Source organism: Dipodomys merriami, unplaced genomic scaffold (assembly GCF_024711535.1).
Source record: "Dipodomys merriami isolate MVZ:Mamm:240054 unplaced genomic scaffold, mDipMer1.0.p SCAF_8, whole genome shotgun sequence".
Lineage (NCBI taxonomy): Eukaryota > Metazoa > Chordata > Mammalia > Rodentia > Heteromyidae > Dipodomys > Dipodomys merriami.
Window position 1 is genome coordinate 20469328 of NW_027206401.1, and position 19226 is coordinate 20488553.

Below are 19226 nucleotides of genomic sequence, written 5' to 3' on the forward strand. Positions count from 1 at the left end.
CACACACATATACATATATATGTATATATATATATACACACACATATACATATACATATATATGTATATATATATATATGTTATTTGAATGGTGGGTCAAAAAAATCTTAATACATCATATTTGCTTTGAAAATTAGGAATATGCTACTTCGTTTTAAACGTCATCATAGTGGTAGAAAACTTGGATCTTTCAACTTAAACTACCATGGCAGACAATAAACCAGTGAACCATCCAATAAGGTTGGTGATAGAAGCACCTTTTTTTTTGTAATTCTAATGGAAGCTTCTTCAAGTGAGACCTATCTTAACCAAGTTCTTTCCCAGCTCACAAAACTATTACACACCAGCTAAATGTTGCTCTATAAAACTCGTTAGCTTAGATTCTTGTCCTCAGCCCTACCAATTTGTACACCTCAGAAAAATATTATTTTACATATCTGACAATATAATTTATCCTCTTCGCAACATATAGCATCCCTGCTCAGCAATTCATGTGAGTGATGTGAATAGAAAGATAGAAGGAAAGTACTCCAGGAAGCAGGTGAATGAACAATATGGGGATGCCATTGACCTTCTCAGAGAAGACAGTCTTTAGAAATCCTGAATGGTGGGATTATTAAGTAATTCAAATGCAAAATCTGCATAGATTTGTTTTTGCTCATTAAGATGCCTGTTCAACCAAGTATGCAGCACCTCATTTACATAATTATCTAATGGAGTATATTGCACTTCTATGTTGTGCATTCAGTCTGCTCAATCAGAAGAGATTCTAGCCTGCTTAGGAATGTTTGTTAATTAAAAGATTTGGAGATTAAAATGGAGTACCTTCAGCCTTGGGAGAATCCTTAAAGTCAATAAAAATAATAACTCTTTCTGTTCATCTGGAACTCACAGCACACTCTGGCTGGAATTCGATGCCTTCTCAGCCACTAGCACCATTGAAGACAACACTTTTAGAGTGCCACCTTGCTGTTCTTCCATAGCTGGGCTCTTCCTGTCTGTCCAGCTTTGCGTAAGGTCCCTAAGGATCTTTTTTTCCAATCATTGAGTCTGAAAATAAAACAAAACAACAAAATTGTATGTCCCTAATTATCCAGCTTATGTAACTATGTCTTGCCCAATTGAGGATACATAACCTAATTTTCCAGTAACAGATTAATAACCAACTTTATAAAAAAGAGATGAAAATATTAGATGTCTGTGCTATAATTTGTTTTTCATATTTTGACAATAATACAAAAACAGAAAATTCTGTGTGGCTTTTCAAGGTGTCTCCTTTTTATGAAGCCTGCTATCAAAGACAGTCTTTTTTTTAGAGGGGGTGTCCAGTTGTGGGGCCTGAACTCTGGGCCTGGGCACTGTCACTCAGCTCTTCAGCTCAAGGCTAGCACTCTACCACTTGAGCCACAGCACCACTTCTGGCTTTTTCTTTTCCCTGCTTATGTGGTACTGAGGAATCAAACCCAGGGCCTCATGCATGCAAGGCAAGTGCTTTACCACTGAACCACCTTCCCAGCCCTCAAAGGCAGTCTTCTTGCAAGTGTTTCATTCCTTCTTCATGGAGAAATTTAACTTGGTTAGAAAAATAGATTTGGCAAGTCTAAACTTGTTTGCGGTCCACCAAAGGAGATTCATGCACTGAGTACATGCTGACTAAATACTTTCTAGGTTCTAGAAGTCAGAATCACCAGGATCACAAAGATAAACTGAGCTAAGTTCCATAATATCTCAGTCTAGTGGGGACACAAGTTCACAGATGTGAGTCTATGAAACACAGGCTGCACATCCTATGTCAGGCATTGAACAGAAATTTCTAAATAAACTGAAGGAAGTTCTTCAGATATGGTGATACCCTACCATCTTGGGCATACTTGTATAAAGCAGGACCTCACTCTTCTGTGATTCATTTTTCACCTATTCAGCTATTTGGCTGGGGTCTGGAGAGTTAGCTCAGTGGTAGAGCACTCACCTAGCATGCATAAGGCCCTATATTCATTGTACCACAAGAGAATTTAAAAATAAGAAGCACCTAAGGTATACTCATCATTATTTAAAGAGAAAAAAATGAAGAAAGGAAAGAATTTATTCTGGAAGCTCTTTGATCACCCCAGGTTTAAAAGAGGATTAAAGTCACTCAAGGTAATATGGAGAACCTGCCATAAAGTACGTTCTCTTGGTTTCCAGTGCTTCACACAGCTCTTCTACTTCCTCCTATGTGGGGACTTGTCAGTGATATTGAACAACTCTAGTACCCAGGTCAGGTCCTTTGTCTCTATCATCGCAAAGACTAAGTCCACAGGCACAGAAGAAATAAGATGGCAAAGAAGATACAGTAAAGAAAAGAGTTCCCTTGAGACAGGAGGGATCATAAGAGAGGGTCCTGCTTAGGGGTGCTTTGTGCAAGGGTTTATAAGATGTCTCTAAGAGATGCCCAAGGACTCAAGATCATTTGTGACTCTCAAAATCATTGGACAGCCTGCAGGCCACATCAGTACTCAGACCCAATCAGGCTCCACATAGCCTGTATGAGCTGTCCATGTGTCTTTTAGCCCCTCTGGTTAGATACACACATTGGTGCAGACCTCTGGGGTCCATTCAATCCTTTGTTCACATGCAAGTCTTCCAGGAGTAATGGGCCATGACATGATGCCCAAGGACCTACATGCTGCTCAGGGCCATAGTGTTGTGATGTCTAGGGGCCTGCAGGACTGCTCAAGGTCATGCTGACAGAACCTTTATGAAAGGGAGCCTTTTTCCTGATTTCTCTGCCAGGCTCATTTTCTGCTCTCAGCAAATATCAGCTATCTTCTAAAGGTACAAACATTCCCAACTTTTCTTGTAGAACCATTAAACTTACAAATTGCCTGGGCCAAGAATTTCTACTGAATCCTTAAATAATTCCACTCATCATACATGCCCCCTCTTTGTTTTTGATGGATTTGAGTTTTTCCCTTATTGTTACTGATTTATTTATTTTTTATTATCATTTTTTCAATCAGAGGCACTCCTAGGTGTGACTTAGATTGCATTGGCACTGGGATTCATACTCATGGCACTGGTGCCCATAAAGGAACCTTAGACATCATCAGGGCCACTGGCTCACTCTCCTGCTGTGCTTACAAACCCTTGTTTTATACATGTTCACATCTCTATGGCCTGTTCCTCAACTGCTACGTTCACATTCTTGCTCTCTCTTCTTTCTTACATTATGCAGGAATTCAATCATGAGAAACAGAGAAGCCGCATTTTGAGAGGTCAGATTGGGAGTCTTTATTGGAAAGTTGGTGACTGCAGGTGGACTCCTGTCCAGAAAACCTGCAGCCCAGAAAGTAGCTTGCACAGGCTTTGAAAGGCAAAAACCACATGTTTAGGGTGGGGGTCTAAGCCCAACAATATACAGGAACAATCAGAAGTGATCAAATCAAATCATCTAGGGGAATAATCAAGGGTGGACATTTCTCTGTAGCAAAGCTTTCCTGGGGCTAAACAGCATGATGCATCTGAAATTCAAAGAATGGCCTGTCTCACCTCTAGGCTTTTCCCAGCTGGGTGAAAAGCCCTCACCACCCAGCAAGACACCAGGATGGTGGTAAGAACAAGGCATTGTTACTTAGACCCAGTGCACTTATTTCACTTAGTGCTTTCCTTTGGACACCACCTAGCTCTGCTGGGCTAACCCAACACTAAGCAAGTATCTGCTAAACTCTTTGTAAAGAGCCACGCATGTCTCCCACTTGGACAGGCCCCAACAGCAATCCCAGAAAATCTTCTCCTGTGAGTCCCCACTAGGAAAGCTGCAGGCTTCCAATAAGCTGAGTCTAGTCATTTCCCATTTATTAGTTATATCGATCAACCACCCCCAGAAGAACAACCAAAACCCTGGCACATATATTAACTCCAAAGTACAGAACAAATTTCAACTGCCAAGAGCTATTTCAAACACTGTTCAAAAGATTAAAGAAAGACCAAAACTTCACCTTACTTACTTTCTTTCTTTCTTTCTTTCTTTCTTTTTGTTTTTTTTGGTCTGACCTATTTCTTCCTTCCCTGTCTGAATTGTTAGCGGTGTTCTGTATTATGTTTCAAGACAAGCACCTTTGCCAAAAAACAGTCATGAACATTTTTTATTGTATTGAGCCAAGCTAAATCTAAAATCTGAGTGCAGGGAACTCTGGGGCTCCCAGTGATGGGCAAAGCCAGTCCTTGTACTTCTGTGACCAAGCAGAACTCCAAACTCACGGCACCAAGCCATTCTGTTCTGGTGCCTTTCATGCAGACACTACTCAATCTGTTCTTGCAACAGATTCAATTTATAGCATTTGATTCTCCAAGAATGGCACTATAGGCAAGTCAGACTTACCTATCAGACCATCTTAAAAGGCCCCTATAATCCATTGTAGTTTCCAATTGAATGAGAACCCTGAAGTTGTACTTTCATTTCATGACTTTGGTTTCTTTTGTCAGTAAACCAATATTTATTGAGGGCCAGACCAAGTTCTGAGCATAGTGTTGGGCCCAGGAAGTATGAACACTGATAAGACAGCTGGAATTCTGCCTTGGTGAGGTGCACTGTCTGGCCTCTGTCTCCCTTTCCACAATCAGCTCTCCATATGGTTACAGAATTAAAGAGGATGCTATTGGCTTACAAACTCATTCATCAGATGAGAAAGGCAGTGCCATCTTTGATTACAGCAGTGTTCTGGAAGGCTTAGGTAATATTAAGCAAAGTGAATTTCCCTTTATACCATTGCAATGACAGTAAGTGCCTACAGAAATGGCTGCTTACCAAGTCAGTAATAATGTTTACGAAATATACTGTAGGTTTTGGAAGACAGCCACTAGGTGAATTGCAAAATGGGAAAAGTTTCTCCTGTTTGCCTGCCCAATTCATCTGAAAATTGATTGTTACTCTTTAGGAAGAACAGAAACTGGCAGTTTGGACTGGGTTGCTTATTGTAGACTGCTGTAAGAGTAACTGGGCATAGCAATTATTGATGAGGAAGACCGGTAGTCCTCTAGAGACTTGGGCAATCAGTGGGAAAGCACTCTACATATAGTCAGGACTATTGGATTTCAGTCATGAACTATATTCACTACTGCTGATCCAAGGCAGGGTACTACACAAGCAGAGATTTATAGCCAGTGGTGTTATACTCAATCACACAATAGATTTGCACTCTACTTGGAATTATATGGAAAGCCAGCCCCAAGATTAACAGCACTTTTCATTCATTATGTAAATGACTTAATACAAGAAAACATACACAAAAACACTACACACATAGTCTTCATGAAATCAAGTAGCAAAAAAAAAAAAAAAAAAAAAAAGCAAATGTGATCCGCTCTCCAGATACATATCTTGTTTTACACAATTCTCAAAAACATCAACATGAAATTTTTTTGCACTTTCCAATCATGAATTTTGGCATCAGAAAATTAGAATCAACTTTTCTCTTTTCCATATTCAAAGGAGAAGGTTGATCTAGAGGAATGAATGGATGGGACATATTTGAAATTATATCATGTGGAGAGAAAAAATCCAAAGGTAAGTAATTATGTTTTCTATGGCATAAATTTTATACATTATTTTAGAATGTATCATAGAAGTTAATACATTATTAGCTAATTGAAAAGCCCAATGATTTACTGAACTCATTGCTAAAAAAGAGGAATTTGAGGAAAATAATGATTTCTAGTCTTTTGCTGTTTTATGTTCTAAAATCTGTTTTATGGAGACATTGGAGTAATAAATGACAAACAGAGATGGCATATCGAACAGCATAAGCTATGAACTAATTTTATTTGAGTTATGCCACAGAATATTGAATTCATCCAAGTAACAGTTGAAATTCCAAATGCATCCCAATGCTGGCTTTGTATTCGCAGCACCTTGGGTAAAATAGTAAGTCGAGGAGTAGGCTGGGAAGAATCATCTGAAGAAGCAATTTTAGAATAGCAAGAGGTGATCAGTCCATCCATGGAGTAAAAGTAGATGAGCAATTGCCAGGGGGCGGGAGGATTGGAGAGAAATGGAAATGACTTGTAATGGCTACACAATTTCTTTGTAGTATGCAGGAAACGTGGCCTAAAATTAGACAGTGGTGATGGTTGTTCACTTCTGTAAAATTTCTATGGTAACTGATAGATTTTAATTAGATTTATTATAAAGCTGTTGTTTTTTTAAGGGGAAGTCTGCACTGACCCTGTAGCAGGAAGAGATCAGGAGTCTTGAGCAGTGTGGTTGGGGGACAGAGGAATACTGGTGAAGATCTGTATTTGTCAAAGATTTGTAAGGGGAAAAGGTAAAGGTATTTTATTTGAAAATTAAAATAAATTGTCCCAAAGGTTGGATTGCAAAGGGTATTACTTTGGGCAATTGGGCCCCTTCCTCTACTATTGTTCATGATACCTCAACTCTCTCTGTGTCTCTTAGCTCTCACAAGCAGAAAACTATTCTCTCTCCCTCTCCTTCTCTTTCTCTCTCCCTCCCTCTCTCTCTCTCTCTCCTTCTCCTTCTCTCCCTCTTCCTCTCTCCCTCTCCCTGTCTCCCTCTCCCTCTCTCTCTCTCTCTGTCTATGTCTCTCTGTCTCTGTCTCTGTCTCTGTCTCTGTCTCTCTCTCTCTCACACACACACACACACACACATACATAGGTTACTTCTACAAATGGAGCGTATCCTGTGCCCTTTGGAGAACAACATAAAGGTATGAGGAGTAGAGCCTGGGTCTTTGCTGAGTGGCACAATAAACAAGCCCTGGAGCTGCCAGTGAGCGCTTCCCATTACATCCAATGTTACCATATTGACCAAATATTTCTCATTGAGTAGGAAAGCACATAAGGGTGCAACTTGGGAGCCCCTCGGCCAGAGCACTTGAGTTCAAATTAAAATTCCTTCTTATCACTGTCTATGAGATCTAGGGTAAGTGACTGAACCCCTCTATGCTTCTGTTTTCTCCTTGTATGGTTAAGATAATATGGGCCAGGTGCCAGTGGCTCATACCTGTAATCCTACCTTTTCAGAAGGCTGAGATCTGGGGATCACAGTTCAAAGCCAGCCTGGTCAGGAAAATCCATGAGACTCTTATCTCAAAAAAACTACTTAGAAAAAGCCAGAAGTGGTGCTGTGACTCAAATGATAGAGCACTATCCTGAGTAAAAGAAACTCAAAAGCTCAGGGACAGCACCCAGGCCCTGAATTCAAGCCCCAGAACTGGGAAAGAAAAAAGAAAGAAAGAAAGAAAGAAAGAAAGAAAGAAAGAAAGAAAGAAAGAAAGAAAGAAAGAAAGAAAGAAAGAAAGAAAGAAAGGAAGGAAGGAAGGAAGGAAGGAAGGAAGGAAGGAAGGAAGGAAGGAAGGAAGGAAGGAAGGAAGGAAGGAAGAAAGAAGGAAAGAAGGAAGGAAGGAAGGAAGGAAGGAAGGAAGGAAGGAAGGAAGGAAAGAAGGAAGGAAGGAAAGAAGGAAGAAAGGTATTAATGCCAATGAATAGCAATGTTCTGAGGATGAATGAACTAGAATGTTTCAAACACTTAGAACCACATGCAGCAAAACCAACACAATAATAACAAATGTCAGGTATTACTGCTTACAGTCATATACAACATCCTTCAGTCCCCAGAGAATTTTGAATGTAGGAATCAAATGAATTGTGAACTGAAGACAGAGAGTAAAACTATGAGTTAATTAAGACCCTGGTTGATGAAAAAGTATTAGGCATGCTAAACAGCAAGGAAAAACACAGGTCTAAAAAATGACAAAACCAACATCAGGATCTGACTCAGATTTCATATATGATAGGTTTTGGAATTGTCTGATGGGATTTTTTAGGTGGTATGTAGTTTGAACTTAGAGCCTCAGCCTTGTTATACAAGCCCTCTACCATTGAACCAGCCCAAAACCTAATCTGATGGAATTTTAAACAACTGTCATTGACATGTTAAGGGCTCTCATGTAAAAAGTAGACAACTTTGCTACGACCAGATGGGTAATGTAAGCAGAAAGATGGAAACTTTAAGAAGTAAGCAAGAGAAAATACTAGGATTATTTGAAAAAAAAAAAACAAAAGTTAGTATGACAGAAACGAAAAGCTCTTTTGATGGATAGAGAAAGAATCACTGATGTCTTTAGGCCATAAGATAATTATTAGCGTCTTTGGGCAAGAAGACTTGTATGTTTCACTGGGTTCATTCTTCTTATAGTAATCACCTAAAAAATTAAGCCTTGTGACAAGTGACTGCTTTTGCAGGACTTCTGACCCTGTGGGAGTTTAGTCACTGCAGCAGTGTTTGAACTCTCCAGGGTGATTCCACCTATCATATAAGCAGTTCTGGGAAGTCAGTACCCCAATATTTCTGTCTGATTCATGCCACAATTATTAAGAAAGAATCAGACAACATGGGGGGGGGGGTTGGAAACAGCAGACCAGTTCTGGAAAGATCTATCTGACATAGATGTTGCATTTCAAGACTGTTTCCAGCTAAGTGTCAGGTAAGGCCATCCATCTTGAAGAATGAGTAGGAACAAATTTTCAAGTCAGGGAAACAATAGGTACAAGGTGGAGATGGCATCTCAGAGCAGAGGGAGAACCGAGTAGCTAAAAATGGGGCACCGTGACTACCTGACTCAGGCTTTGCCAGAGCACAGAGGTTCTGGTGCCTTGGACTTGCCAGGTACTGTGTGTTCCACAGAGGAGTCTCCCTGCTGACCCAGGGCCCACCCTGTCCTGGCACTTACATTCTTGCTCTATGTAGATGTCTGAGTCTTGTCCTGGTGAAGGTGTGTGTCAGAACACCCATGTTCATCTCCTTGGGTTTTTCCTCTCCTGTCACACACTGTGTCCCATCCCTTCACCATCAGTGTGATGCTTACATGTATCAATTTGGCTACTCTGTAGTGCCCAACTATTGGGTTAAAGCAGTCCACGTTTTTAGGATGCATTTGACATTTGTACTCAGTAGACTTTGAATAAAGCATATTGAAGGCCTTAAAGGCACAAACTGAGGTTTCCAGAAAGAGGAATTCTGCCTGAAAACTACAGCCTACAGATATGATTTTCCACCCTGTAGATGTCACATTATCTAGGTCACTAATATTCTTTCTCTGTCTCTCTGTCTCTCTGTCTCTCTGTCTCTGTCTCTCTTTCTCACACACATACACACATTCTGTTTCTTTGACGAACAGTAATATAGTGCCTCAGTAAGTTTGTAGACAGAAAAGGGGTCTTTTTTCCCAGTAAATACCAACTCACATCTGTAACTAAAGATTTTTTTTTTCAGTGAAAAGCAATCATTCAGACCAGATAAGCTTGGGTATAAATCAGGAGGGAAGTTGTAAGTATCCTCATTCTTATTCTTTTTTAAAGTAAAAACAAAAAGGCTTACTTCTGAAATTAGCAATTTCTGACTAAAACTATGATAATCTATTCCAGACCAATGTTTTTTAGATAGAATAAATTCTACATAAATATTGCCAAAAAAGAAAAGCAATCATTCTATCCATTTATCTGACAGTGATATTTAACAATAGATATTGTTCAACTTCCCTGCTTTTCATTAATTCTCTGCTTCACATTGTTGGGAGAGGATGTTGCCCTCTAGCAAGCTGATATCAAAATTAATGTTTTTTTTAAAAAAAGCATCATAATTCTGTCCATTTCTAAATGCTGCCTATGAAGCTCTTACATCTTGAAGATCTTGTAGAGTCCCCTATAGAAGCAATCAATTGCCTGTGAAAATCAGGAAACCAGGACCAATCACAAACTACAATTCCAACTGCTGACCAGCTTCTGGAGTGAAAAACTTGAGTCTTGTTTATGCTCTTTGTTTTGTTTTGAGTTTTGGACATGAACAAACAAGAAAGACACCATCTGAGAGTCTCAAAGAAGTGCTGGCAAGTAAGCACATCCTTGTTGTCCAGGGCCTTTCCTGCAGGTGCAGACCCAGGTCTCTAGTTTAGTGGAGGCTACTTCGGGTCACATGTGAACTGAAAAAGTCGGCTGTGGATGGCTTTCATCCATGAGATATGAGAGGATCTTTTACTTTCTGACGGTATCCTTCACTGGAAAAAGTTTGGTTATTGTTTTAAATCAAAGTGCATGTGAATTTAGGGGTTGTGGGCATGGTTCAGGCAGTAGAGCACCTGCCTAGCATGTGAGGCCCTCAGACAAAATCCTAAGAGAGTGCTTGCCTAGAGAGGTCTGAACAGGCCAACAACTACACACGTGACACTCCACACATGTTGGACACACCCAAGCTACAGAACAGAACACAACAGAACACAAGTGCCTCTAAACCCAATTTCTAACAACATGTCTTAACAGATAAACTCATACTTTATTTTGACAAATTTGAGATAGAAAAATATGACAATGTGAATCTAGCAGTTGCTTTTTGTGTAATATAGTTTGGGGTGTGCAGTGCAATTTGGGGTTAGCTTTATAGGACGGGCTCTCTTCTGGCCCGCAGAAGTCAATATGACATGACATCTTGGCCACTGTATTTGCCTAAAAGAATATTCAACAGGATAACTGGCTTCCGAAAAGGTTACAGCATTCAATAATATATACTAAAAAGCAAGGAACCAAGACAACATTAAGATGCATTTACAATTCCTACAAGCAAACTTTAGACTTCACACTTAAAGTCCCCAAATTCTTGTTTTCAAAATAACTTCAACATTTCTTATCAGCAGAAGATAGAACAATAGAACACTTATTTTAAAGAAACAAGTGAAAAACTTGAGTAAACATGATATTGAAGATGACTCTAAACAGTAAACAATTTGGTGTATTTATAGATGTCACTTCAACCTTATGCTCTGGCCAGTTGGGCCAGAGAAATTCCATGTTCCATTGATATAAATCCTTTGAACAACTTACACTTTAACCAAATGAATACCAGGAAGCTGAACCGAGTGTTGGAGAGGAAGAGGTCAAGGGCAGATGAATGGAGGGAGGATGAGTGAACACAGTCACAATATATAATGTGCATATGTGAAAATGGAACCAGGTAATTTGAGGGAATGGGTAGGGTTGGGAGGGGTGGGGGATGAAAGACATCGATCAAGAGGCACTGTACTCACAAACTGACATGTTGAATTGAAACCCCTTTGTATAACTACTTAAAGGCAATAATAATAACAATAATAATATAAACAACTGTAGGTCTAATTAGCATCAAAAAATGTGCCCCTGGATATAATATGAAATTAAGTGCAGTTCTCATTTGTACACTCATTTCTTGTTAGGAGTGAGCCAGGGACTTTTGGTGCATGCAGATATTTGGTTATGGTTATAAAGCCAAAAATAAATAAATAAATAAACGAGCCAGAAGGCAGAAGCTGAGTCCAACTTCAGTTTGACTGTGTTAAGTGCTTTCCTGGTGTCTCTCTCTCTCTCTCTCTCTCTCTCTCTCTCTCTCTCTCTCTCTCTCTCTCTCTCTCTCTCTCTCTCTCTCTCTCTCTCTCTCACACACACACACACACACACACACACACACACACCTCAGCATAAGTGCTAATTTTGTGGGCTCCTTTTTAGCCTCCCTTCTCCACCTTTCAAGGAATATATCTGGGAGGCCTGGCATTAAAATAGTATTTCTACCATATAAAATAATAGTGTGTACATATGTACATATGTGCCTGTCCCTTTCAAGGACTGGCTAACTCCTCATTTTCTATTAAATAATCCTTCTTCATGTACTTGGTACCCCGAACTAATCTCCATACTTCCAAGTAAGCATCCCTTAGAGACCTCCTACTACCTTCTTCGGAGTTCGCTGGGGTCAGGGAGCCCCCAGAGACGAGCGGAGCCCCTGGGGGGCTGCCCCTGGCCTCCGGCCCACTCCGAAGAGCCAAGCCACCTGCTCCCGCCCCACTCGCTGACCTTCCATCTCCACCCTCCCCGGGCAGCTCCTCCATCTCGAATGGCAGCTGGTCTCCACTTGGCTGCGTTTCCTCTCCCTCCGGCTGCTGCGACTCCAGGTCCTCATAGTGGCTTTGCCTCCTGGTCTCCAGGAATTTAGCCACACAGTAAATAATGGAGCCCAAGGTATTCACCACGACGCCAGCAATAAACAGAGAGGTGGGCTCCACGTCGTTGAAGGCCACCATCCCCACCGTGATGGTGGCGATGCTCTTCACCACGCCCACGAAGCTGGTGGTCACCGCGGAGTTGATGTAGGTACAGTGCAGCGTGGTGAAGTTCATGGCGCAGCCGATCAGGATGCAGGCCACGAAGATGCAGACCATGGTCGGGTCCTTCCAGCCGGGGAAAGCCCAGGCGTGGATGGAGTCGGTGCTGGCGAAGGAGAAGACGACCAGCAGCGGGGTGGCGGAGACGGCGATGACGTACTGCGCGGTGAGCGGCCCGTGCTCGGTGTCGGCGCTCGCCTTCTGGATGAGCACCAGGTAGGCGGCGTGCACCAGCACCGCCAGCACGCCCGTCACGTACCCGACGGGGTCGCCGGTCAGGTCGCCAGCGCCTGCACGAGCACGGGCGGGAAGAAAAGAGAAGACAGCAAGTTGGCGCGAGGGGGAAGGGCAGTACTCACGGGCGGGGGGCGGGGAGGGCACCCCGGGAACGGGCATGGATGGGATGGGGAGCGCTCCCGAGCGCCCCACCGACGCGCCCCGCGCCTCGGCTGCAAAAACGGGACCGCCAAGCGCAGTCCCGTGCGCAGTGCGCTCACGACAGGTGCCTCTCCGGACTCCACTTGCCTCCCGGGCCCCTTTTTCCACCGTCCACGCACGGCAAAGGCCGTGCAGATCAAAGTTGCTCTGGGCTAAGCTTGGTGGCCTCCCGGAGCTGGCACCCAGGTCAACCAGATTCCTGGGTCCTCTCGCCACCCCCTCTCTCCCCGCTGCCCCCAGCCGAGGGCGGAGGTGGCCGACCCCACCCCGGAATGGGGGCTTCCCGCTCCCCATGGCTTCCGAGGCTCAGCCCCCGCCGCAGACAGACGCCCCTTCCTCGCGAATGCAGCCCCCGCCCCGCGCGACCCCCAAGGGGCCCCGGGAACTCCGGGGCGTCACTCCCAGCCCTCCCCCCTCCATTCCCGCCCCGGGTGACCCGAGGAAGTTCACGGCCCCCCCCCTCCTTCCGGCTCAGTCCGAGGCTGGGACTCAGACCCCGCGCCCCCGTCCCTCCGGAAGGAAAGGGTGGCGGGGGGGGGGAGAATGGAGAGGGGGGTACCGCGCACCCCAACAAGGCGGGGGTCTCTCCGAGGGAGGAGCAAGGCTGCGCGGGGTCTCTCCGGAGAACGCACCTTCGCCAGCCTAACGACCCCTCCCCTCCAAGCCGTCCACCTGTCTGCCTCAGTGTCCCCCCGTGGCAGCGCGGGCGGGGCGCGGGGCGCGCTCACCTGCCAGGGCGGCGCCGCAGGTGGTGATGAGCACGGCCGCCAGCACCCCGGGCGAGGGCGCGCCGTTCTTGAGCACCAGGACGCCGATGAGCATGGTGACCAGGGGCAGGCAGCGCTTGAAGACCACGTACATGGGCAGGCTGAGGCCGCGCAGGGACCAGAGCGTGAGGCTGGACTGCAGCGTGGACAGCACGGCGACCCCCGCGAAGGCGCGCGCCAGGCGCAGGCCGAAGGGGGGCACGGCGATGAGCCCCAGGCGCCGCAGCAGCTCCAGGCTCAGCGCCGCGGTGGAGCTGGTCAGGCACTGCACCAGCGTCAGGAAGGAGAACTGGTAACGGCTGATGAGGAACTTGAGCAGGATGTTGAGGGAGCCCGAGAACACCCCGTGCGCGATGGCCACCGAGATGCCCAGCACGCGGCCCCGGCACAGTTGCCGCATGGCGGCGGCGGCGGAGCTCCGGGCCCTGCGGGAGCGGCGCGGAGGGGAGCGCGGTGAGGGCGCCCACCCCGGGCGCGCGGGCTCGGCCGCGGAGGGCAGCTCCAGCCCGGCGTCCTCGCGGCTCCGCGCCTCCGCGCCCGACTGCCCCGCGGCTCCGCGGAGGCGGGGGTGGGTGGCTCCGAAAAGTGGCGGGGTGGGGGCACGGCCGGAGAGCAGCGGCGGGAACGCCCGCGACCGCGACTGGGAAGTCGCTGGCGGGCTGTGTCCCCCCGTGGATTCCCCGTCCAGGAAGGCGGGCGGCCGCCGCAGGCAGGGCTGAGCGAGCCTGCGCCCCTCGGGCATCCAGCACCCACGCGTGCCGCCTCGTGTCTCCGACAGTGGTCACGGTTTGGAGGGGATCCCGGGCACTACGAAACCGTGATCACAAGCAACAGGGGCTTTGGCGGCCACGAGGGACGGCGCCCCCAGCCCTGCTGCTCGGGTGCCGCCGCGGGTTTTCCGCCCACGGTCTCTCCCGGCAGAAGCCGTCGGTGGTGACGCGTGGCGGAGCCCCTGGCATTCAAGATGCGAGCGCCTACGCCCCGACATCTAAAGGGACCCCATCCCTCCCCCCCACCCCATCGGGGCGGGCTTCCACCCGGAGCTGGCCCTTTCCGGTGCCAGGCGTGGCGCGCCCAGGTCCGGCTCTGTCCGGCGATCCGCTCCACGGTGCTTGCTGGGGCGGGGCGGGGGGGGGCGGGCAGGCGGCCCCCCGCAGACCTCGGGTCCTGGGGGTGGTACACACGTTGAATGAGGGGGGGGATATAATATAAGCAAGAGAGCAGCAACAGAGAGTGCGGGGTAACAGTCACTCGGGTCTGGATGCACCGAGGGGTGCGGGCAATGGGCGGGATGGGGCGGGGTGAGAAGGCGCGGCGGGACGCGAAACGGGCTCGGCATCCTGCGGGGATCTGGGCGGCTTCCTGGGGTTCTGGGGAGTCAGTGGAGGTCTGCGAGACAGCCATGGGCCGTCTTTGGCAGTCGGACGAGGAGAGGTGCGGGTTCCATCTCTCCTGGCTCCTCAGGACTTTGTGAAGTCTGTGCCTGGAAAATGGCTGTGAGCCATTTATTTTTGTGAGCCATATATTTTTGTTTTTGTTTTTCGGGTGCTTGCGCCCACTAAGGTGAGTCTGATCGGAACTCCCTTCCTTGGGAAGTTACGCCCCGCGCCCCGCCAGGAACTCAACCGCGGCCCTAATTGCAGACACAGCCTGATTCCTCGACACGTGCGGCCCAGGCCGGTGAGGCGCGGCCCCCAGCGGGGACGGCCGCGCGCGCCGCCCCTTCCCGCCTCTGCGCTTCTTCCTCTGGGCTCACCGGGGTTGCCACCTCGTCGCGGTTCCACGCCACACCGCCTTGCCTTCACACGCAGGGTCTACTTCTTTCTCCCTTCGATTTCACCTCCGTACTGCACCCTGCACGCCAGCTCGGGTGTTGGAGCTGCGATTGTTAGCGTCACGGCAGGAAGAAAAACAAACCCAATTAAAACCCAAAACAAAAGAGCCCATCAGGAATTGCATTCTCACTGCAGTCCTGCTTCTGGGCCAGCTTTGAGTGTGGGCGCTCACTTGCTCCGAGAGCTCCGGCCCCTGGGAGCATGGACTAACCACCGGGCTGTCCCCAATAGGTGGGCACTCAGGAACATGCGCTGCGCTAGCTCTCCAGGAATAACACTGGGTAGCATGGCGGGGGGGGGGGGGGGGAGGATGCTCTGGGAGCTCTTGGGTTTTATTGCTTAACTTGTGTTGTAACACCCTACTGGCTATGTAAGGGTTTCAAGTTTATGTTATTTCTTTAGGACATAATGCAGCCAGGAGCAGCAGCTCAAATGTGTGTGTTTATTCAGAATTTACACAGAGATAAAATGGGAAAAGTCACTCTCTGTACGACCTCAAGAAATCATAGATTTCTGTTTCTAGGGACCATTCCAATTAAAGCCATTCACTTACAATAGCGGCCCTCTTAAGTGAGTATCATGAAGAAGTAGCTGTACAGACCTAGTTTTGGAATGATTCATTTCTGCCAGCAATTATAATTGCTTCCATTTGCCATCCTAACGTGAGGAGGGAGCTTGGGGGCTGAGTCAGCTACCTTACCTTTCTCATTTCGGCAAAGACTATTCAGCTTAATACTGGAAACGTTCAGTGGCACGAGACGCAGCCAATGTTCTCTACTTTATTGCATATAGTTATTAGGGTTTAAATTTTTTTAATCATCTCATCTATAAACCTGTAACTAGATAAGTTCCTGGAGAAAACTAAGGGGCGGTAGGGGGGGAATAATACTATCTTTGGCAAGGTTAATTGAACAGGAATGCAGACCAAAGGCCAGATAGCTATTTGAACAACTGGTATCAAGCACCAACAAAGACACAAGCTCTTTATCTTTAGAAGCTACTCAATAACTATTAGTGGCATCCAATCAATCTTGCAGTTCATTCATCCAGCAAACCTATAGAGCAAGTATTTTGCTAGGAAGTCTATTAGCCAGGGAGGATTCAAGGAGGAGCATTCTGTCCTTGAGCCTCACAGATAGAGGTTAAGGTGGCTCATGCAGTTCACGCAGCTGTGACATCTTGATGTAGGAAACAGGTGAGCCCCCACCGCAGTTAAATCTGCTTGACAGGTAGGAGAGGCTTCCTGGGAAGAGATAACTGGGTTTGGGGACATTTTTTTTTAACCTTTGTGCTCATTTTTTTTTTGGTAGGTTAAGCTTTTGCTCTACTACTTGAGTCATGCCCCTAGTCCTCTTGACTTTTTTTTTTGTCAGTTGTGGGGCCTGAAATCTGGGCTTGGGTGCTGTCCCTCAGCTTTTCAGCTCAAGACTAGCACTCTACCACTTGAGCCACAGCGCCACTTCTGGCTTTTTCTATTTATGTGGTACTGAGGAATCAAACCCAAGGCCTCATGCATGCAAGACAAGTAGCACTCTACCACTGAGCTACCTTCCCAGCCCCATGACTTATTTTTAGATAGTCTTGTGCTATTGCCATTCAATCCTTGGACCACAATCTTTCTAACTCCATCTATGGAATAGTTGAGTGAGGTTACGATGTGCTTCACCATGCCCAGACCTATTTATTTTTTAATCAGTGTATATTAAGTTGTATGTAGTAATACATGCATTTAACATAGTTCATATTTACCCTAATACTTTTTCTAAACCCTCTTCCCTACTTATTTTTATTTTAATTTTTTTATTGTCAAGGTGATGTACAGAGGAGTTACAGTTACAGTAAGTAATCAGTACACTTCTTGTCAAACTTATTCCTTCATTATTTTAAGTTGGAAAAATAACACATGCTCATTCATTGTAGTTTGTAAAGGGAAAACAGACTCTGGAAATAACAAGTAAATATGCTGTATCATAATAATGTTCTCATTCTCCATCCACTGCACATAGCTGGCTAGCTTTCAGCCCTTTCACTATAGATATGTGTACACAACATCTCCCTTCAAAAGAAGAAAGCTAGAATATCATAATGTACATGCTTCTGTAATTTACTATTTTACTAGGATTTGAACTCAGGATCTTCTGTTTGCTAGCCAGGCACTCTACCACATAAGACATGCTTCTGGCCCTATTTTTGCTGGTTATGTTGGAGACTGTCTCATGGACTTTCTTGCCCGGGCTGATTTCAAAACTTGATCCTGTGGATCTCAGCCTCCTGAATAGCTAAGATTACAGGCAATGGACTCCCTGCTTGTAATGTGCTGTTTTTAAAAACATTTTGTAGTAATCAGCCTTCAAGATAGTGCCTAATAACCTTCTGCTTCTTCACATTCACACACTAACTAAGCTTCTCCCATACCATGTCAGAGTTGGTTTAGGAATGGAATATGGCAGCAGTAAGGGCATGGCACTCCTAAGCTGTGGCTATAGAAGGCTGAGGCTTTTTCTCTTTAGCAGTTACTCTGGAGAAGACAAATGCCATGCTGGAGAGTCACCTTGGGCAGCCTACAGGAATCCTGCATGCTGAGTGACTGAGGCCTGCTAACAATCACAGGAATGAACAGACACCTGATCCTGGGCTGCCACCAAGACAGCTTATCTGAATGCCATGAGAATCCAAGCAGAACAAACCAGCTGGGCTGCTTCTGGATTCCCAACCTATTCCAATGTGCATGCCTTAACTGCTAAGATTTGGGGCAATTTGTTACACACTAATACATCTATCAATAGCAACATGTTTTTCCATGTCAGTAGTGTGTGTGTGTGTGTGTGTGTGTGTGTGTGTGTGTGTGTGTGTGTGTGTGTGTGTGTGTGTGTGTGTGTGTGTGTGTGTGTGTGTGTGTGTGTGTGTGTGTGTGCGCGCGCGCATGTGTGGATGCCACTCAGGGCTTGAACTCAGGGCCTGCGCACTGTCCCCAAGCTTTTGTGCTGAAGGCTATCACTTGTGCCACAGCTCCACTTGCGGCTTTTAAAAAAATTTTGGTGGTTAATTGGAGATAAAAGTCTCATGGTTTTTCCTACCCAGGCTGGCTTTGAACTGTAATCCTCAGATCACAGTGGGAGCTGGGGTTAGAGCAAGATGATGTTTAGACAATAGCTTGACCTAAACTAGCAACAAATGAGAAAGCGTGTGTAGGGGTGGTCTATGAGGGAGATAAGTTTGGCTGCAACAAAATGAGTGTGTGGCTTGAGGGGGACCTAGGTGGAGAAGGCAGGAATTATTCAGTATTAGTAAGGAATTGCTAAGAGTTCATTTTTGAAAAAGTGAGATTATTGCTAAGTTATAGGTTAAGAAGAGCCAAACATGAAAAGGCCAGCTGGCTGTCAGCCTGTAGCTCCTGGCAGTGATGGACCTCAGTAGGGCACCCAGACTCAGGCTCAGCGTCTCAGCTCTTTAGACTTGGAAACTCGATGTTGTCAGTTCCCTCAGGAATGACCAGTCAGCAGTTTTACTTCTTAACTTTCTCTGTGAGCCAATTTTTGTAATTCTTAAAGGAGGCCCGAGGTAGGACTACAGGTTTGGATTCAGACATTCAGGCTTCATATCTAGTTTCATTACTTCCTGGCTACTGTGACTTTTTTTTTACTGAGAACTTTGGCTTCCTTGTCTGGAAAACAAGCAGGGCAGCCTTGTAGAGAGGTTAGAGATGAAAAGGGACAGCACGTGAGGCATCTGGCACTTGTCCCCACCCCCATGGGGGATGGATGGCAGTGAGCTGCCTTTCCCTTGGTTCATATTCTGTTACTGCAGGTACAGGGGGAGCTTAGAAGGTGGAAAGGATGAGAGCTAAAGAATCAGTCATCAGGGGCTGGGAAGGTGGCTCAGTGGTAGAGCGCTTGCCTTGCAATGCGTGAAGGCCCTGGGTTCGATTCCCCAGCACCACATAAGCAAAAAGAAAAAAGCTGGAAGTGGCGCTGTGGTTCAAGTGGTAGAGCGCTAGCCTT

At 46.1% G+C, this 19226-nt stretch overlaps 1 protein-coding gene across 1 annotated transcript; it reads right to left on the minus strand.

The window, feature by feature from the left end:
* Nucleotides 1-11614: 11614 nt before the first annotated feature.
* Nucleotides 11615-13864, minus strand: Slc35d3 (solute carrier family 35 member D3). Its single transcript, XM_070010525.1, has 2 exons — nt 13352-13864; nt 11615-12475 (listed from the first exon to the last, which is right to left on the minus strand). Exons 1-2 carry the CDS (start codon nt 13788-13790, stop codon nt 11643-11645), a joined length of 1272 nt encoding a protein of 423 aa, XP_069866626.1. The 5' UTR covers nt 13791-13864; the 3' UTR covers nt 11615-11642.
* Nucleotides 13865-19226: the final 5362 nt, after the last annotated feature.

Bases quoted from the DNA above. Each gene is read 5' to 3' on its own strand.
- Slc35d3 (XM_070010525.1), bottom strand. From the start codon at position 13,790: ATGCGGCAACTGTGCCGGGGCCGCGTGCTGGGCATCTCGGTGGCCATC. The intron at 12,476-13,351 runs GTGAGCGCGCCC...GTGCTCGTGCAG, and splicing joins CTGCGGCGCCGCCCTGGCAG to GCGCTGGCGACCTGACCGGC.